Below are 4827 nucleotides of genomic sequence, written 5' to 3'. Positions count from 1 at the left end.
GGGGGGGGGGCAGTCAGCCCCATCACTTGTATGGAAAAAAACATGCACTGCAGCCATTTGTGGCTCAAGCAGCATTTCCATGGGTAGTGGGGAGCATGCAGGGCCATGATGGGGGGCAACAACTCCTCACCCCCTGCCACACACTAAAAAAAGCAGTAACGGAAAGCAGAGAGGCCAACTCCCACAGGAAAGGACCCGTCCCACATCCTATTCCTTCCCATGGGCTCAGCCCCATTCAGCCAGCAACTGGTGTGCTCAGAGCAATGGGCTCACCCACACTGGCACTGACCCCTCTCCTCCCTTCTCCTTACGTCCCCATGTGCAATTTCACCCTTTCCAGTGATGGAACTTCCCCGTGAGCCTCAGCCAACCCCATCTCCTGGCCTCCGCTCCCAGCTGCCCTCTTCCAGCACCCTGCAAGGCTGAAAGGACACAGCTGGACTTCACTCAGGGAGAAACCCGAGAGCAGAGGCAAGGGCTGCAGGGTGAGTATGGGGCTGGGGTTTTGGGGTGCTGCTGTGTTTAGTGAATGGGAGCAACCATTGCATTTGTCTGGGTCCAGCCATCCCATCCCAAAAGTCAGCGGTGCAGGGAGCAATGGCACCAGAGGTACATCCTCCCTCCGGGAGCATTTGCTCTCCAAACCCAGGGGAGGTGGCAGAGTCGTCCCTTCTCTTTCCCCAGCTGCTCTTGTGAGGGCACAAAACCACTCCATGATGCCTGGAAGATATCACCAGCTCCCCTTGTCCCTGCTGGGAGCTGCCACTATGCGCTGCAGAGGCAGCTGTGACACACAGCAGCTTTCCAGCATGCTGTTTTCTTGCAAGCCTACATCAGTGCCACACATGTCACCACCTGACTGGGCTCCCAGGGTGGGAGACTGACACCAGGCATCTCCACTGTCCCCAGCAGCACTGGGCTGCCTCCAAGCTCCCGAGAGCCACTTTGTGCAGCTGTCCTCTGCAAGGGCCAGGCAAGGTCGTCCTGACCTCCACACACTCTCTCTCAAACACTACATGCTGATAACATGGGTTCTCCTGTATTGACTGTGCCCTGGGGGTGAAAAATGAGGTCACGTACTGCAAGCTAGAGGAGCACGTCCCTACCAAGCTTGTGCTGACAGCCCCATGTATGGGGCCCCACTGGGGTGTGAGTCCCTGGGTGTGACACGCAGAGGTGACAGCACAGGGAGGGCACAGCACAGGGGCTGCTCCGTGGGGCCAAATTACCACCACCCCAACCCCAAGCAGGAGGTGGCTCAAGCCCCATGGCCGTCAGGACAGAGGAGAAGCCAATTCCAGTTGCACTCTTTGTGCTTTCCCTCTGTGATGCACACAACTTCTGAACAATTTTTAGTTTCCACAAGGCAGAGACAAGATGCCAACCTCCCCCAAGAGACTGCTAATCTAATCAGGAAAGCAAAGCACAGTCGATCTAGGCAGAGGTTTGCAGATCTGAGGTCCTGCTGCGGCCACAGATTTCCTCTGTGTCATGGAGGTGAGGACAGGAAACATCACCTCACACGGGGACCCATCTGAAAGTGCCCCAGCAGGAGCCAAGCAAAGCCCGCCAGCTCCCTGCAGCACCCACCTGCAAGGAGGGAGAGGGAGCAATGAGAGGCAGAGCACCGCTGACCGCAGCACGCCCACGAGCATCACTTTGACTCAGTTATCTGCAGAGACGATAACCCAGCCACTGCTGCTGGCCCACAGAGAGGGGAAGAGCAAGCAGAGAAAGCCACAAAGCAATGTACAGCTCCTCTGAGGGAGTGTCAGAGGATGAGCTCTGGGTGACACTGCCAAGCTCTGCCCCTCAGCAGCTCTCAGCACACAGCTGCACTCTGCTGAGAGCACCTTCACAGCATCGCACCACAGACCCTCCCAGCCAGAGCAGGTGCTTAATGCAGCATCCCTTATGCTGCAGGGAGAGGAAAGTGGGGTGAGGAACCTACCTGCACATCCTTTGAATTGTCTCTCTGTTCCCCTGTAGGATCCCTGTGCTGGTACATGGCACTTGCTCTCTCCCCAGATGATGCCAGAAAGTACTCTGCCTGCCCGCGTTTCTTCCCGGGAGCTCAGAAGATCCTGCACCACTGGGGCCATGACACCTCCAGCACCGAGCCCCACATCACTGGGTTGAGAACCAGGGCATACCCCAGCAGGTCTGGGGTTCAGGCACAGTGGGGAAAAGGAACTGCAGCCACAGCCTCGGTGGCAGACAGCCCAACCCAGCACAGGTAGTACACCTCCTGGTGCCCCTCGAAGAAATGCATCCAGCCCCCAGAGGGGCCCAGCAGAGGGGTGGTGGGGTGCCAGGAGGGCAATGGCAGCCACGATCACAACACATGCAGCACTGCAGGGCAAAGATGAGCTCGACCTCGGGGAGGTTGGGGCATCCCCTGCTCTCCATGTGGGCTTCACACCCTCAGCCCCACTGCAAGGAGAGAGGACCCAGAGCCTCCGAGCAGTGGGTCCGTCCCCAGGCTCTGTCCTCCGCAGCACTTCAATACCAAGGCTGCGCAAACAGGACGTCTGCAAGCGAGCCTGGGCAGAACTCAGCCATACAAAATCCTGTTTAACACGGGCAGAACGACACGATTGATTTCTCCAGGCGCACTCTGCCCCGAGAAAAGCCCTCACCCCCCCCCCCAGTGCCCCGGTACCCTATTATCCCACCCCTGCCCCTCCACCGGGCTCACACACAGGGACGCGACTGCAGCCCCCCCGGGATCCAACCGCACCGCTCCTAGAGCCGGGGGGCAGGGAGGGCAGCAGAGCGACTCCGGGTCCCCCCCCGGGCCGGGAAGGGCAGCGTTACGGGCTCGGAGCTCCCCCTGCTTGCAGCTCCTGGCCCGGCCCCACACCATCCCAGAGCCCCCCCAGGCCGGTCCGGGCCAGAAATACCCTTGGCATCCACCCTTCCCCCCCAGCTCAGAGAGGAAGATCTGACAAACGCACCCCACCCAAAGCTCTGCCACCTATGATAACAATTAGAGACTGATCTAATTGCAAAAATAATTGCAATTGAAGTGTTTAATTACCATACTAAGCAGGAAGAGCCGCTCCCGACTGTTTCGGTAGCACTCCCGATCCATCAAACAAGGTTTGGGGCTTGTTTGGGGTTGGTGTGTGTTTTCTTTTTTATTATTATTAGATTGCAGCCCTGGGGGGATGAAGAGATTTACTAATTAGGGTCCTGGAGAACAGCCACCAACTTGCAAGCACTTGTTTTTAATTTCAATACTAACAAGGCTGGAAGGGGGAGAAATCCAGAATGCAGAACAGCTGTGTGGCTGCAGCCCCTCACCACGCTGGAAGAGCCCTAGCACTGCTCGGTGCGATGCCATGGGGCTGGGTTCGTGCTCTGCCAGCACGGGGTGAAGCCCATCTCCAGGTGCCAGCGCCTGTCACCCACTGATCCCATCCACCACGGTGACAGCTCATCCAGGTCCTGGTGCCAAACCCCGCAGAACGGCAGCAGGAAACTTCTCCAGGTGGCGTTTGGTTTTGTTCTCCCCTATATGTGCAACAAAAGGGGATTAAATTCTTTCTCCAAGCAGTAATTCTGAGAGGGAGGAGAAACCGCTTAGAAAGCTCCTAAGCAACATCTGCTTTCTCAGATAGGAATATCTCCCTGCTAGCCAAGTGTGCGGGGACACCTCCATCCTTGGGGCCCTGTAGGGATGCAGCTGCTGCTCTGGGTAAGGCCCAAAAGCACAGAAAGGAGCATGGGGTGGGAATGCAGGAGCTGATGTAGGGTGCTCTGGTGTGTCCCCCTCCCAGGAGTGCAGCAAAGGAGTGTTTCATTTCTTTTAGATAAAAGAGAAACATCAGTAGAAGAAGGGAAAGAAAAAAAAAAAAAACCCTGTTGCGTTTTTTGGGGCTCTCATGATTAAACACAGTGATGATGGAAAGGTTGCAAGCAGCCCCAAGCAGACAAAAAAAAAGAAGAAGAAGAGAGAGGGAGAGAGAAGGTTTGTTTTAGAAATCCCAAGATTTGGTTTTCTTCAATAAAATGCATTTGGGGTCACCCACTGAACAGTTCTGGCTCCGGGGTCTCAGGTCTCTGTGCCGTGGGACCGGGGAGGGGACAGAGCCACTAGAGGGCACAAGTAGGACAGAAACGTGTCCCCATTCAGGTCACCTCCCACCCCACAGGGCAGCAGTGCCAGCACTTCCCAAAGTCCCATATCATCCCCCACCCCAAAGCATCTCCCAGGAGTGCACCCTTAGCCTGGGTCCCAGGGGTGTGGTGCCCCCAGGCACCCAGATGGCACCACTGCTGCGTGATGGAGACATGTCCATCTGTCCAGCCACTGACACCCCTCATCCTCGCTGGGGATGGCACAGCTGTCCTCTGGAAGCCCAGGACCCTGCAGACCCCGGCACTGGCAGCCCGCAGGCTGGGGACCACCAGCCCCACATCACCTGCCCAGCACCAACCCAGCAAAGCAGGACAGAGCATCCCCGGCAAACGCTGAACCCATGCAGGGGGTGACACCACACAGGCAGAGTGACGTGATGGCACAGCGGTGCTGCCCGTGTCCGTGGGGTGGTGACGGAGCAGGACATGGCACGCGGTGCATGTGCCACCGCTCCCTGCAGGCTCTGGTGCGAGGCCGGGTGGATGCAAACCCAACGCCAGCAGCCCCTGCAGCAGCATTATTACGCAGGGCTCTCCATCCTTTTTGCTTAATGGGAGGCGTTTTTCTGTCTCATTTCCCTTACCCTCAGCACTGAAACCGCCTTTCTGCAGCAAAACAAGCCAAGCCAGAGAAATCCTTCTCCCTCAGCAGCTCACAAAGTCCCCTCCCTCCATGGCAGCAGC

At 57.4% G+C, this 4827-nt stretch overlaps 1 protein-coding gene across 1 annotated transcript in view; it reads left to right on the top strand.

Moving 5' to 3' along the window:
* HRH2 (histamine receptor H2) overlaps positions 1 to 4040 on the top strand; it is an 11250-nt gene extending 7210 nt beyond the window's left edge. The window contains exons 3-4 of the mRNA XM_021410752.1: positions 341 to 485; positions 1990 to 4040. Coding sequence (XP_021266427.1) covers positions 341 to 359 — 19 coding nt within the window. The 3' untranslated portion in view covers positions 360 to 485; positions 1990 to 4040. The remainder of the gene's footprint in view (positions 1 to 340; positions 486 to 1989) is intronic.

Source organism: Numida meleagris, chromosome 12, assembly GCF_002078875.1.
Source record: "Numida meleagris isolate 19003 breed g44 Domestic line chromosome 12, NumMel1.0, whole genome shotgun sequence".
Lineage (NCBI taxonomy): Eukaryota > Metazoa > Chordata > Aves > Galliformes > Numididae > Numida > Numida meleagris.
This window is presented reverse-complemented; position numbering and strand designations above follow the sequence as displayed.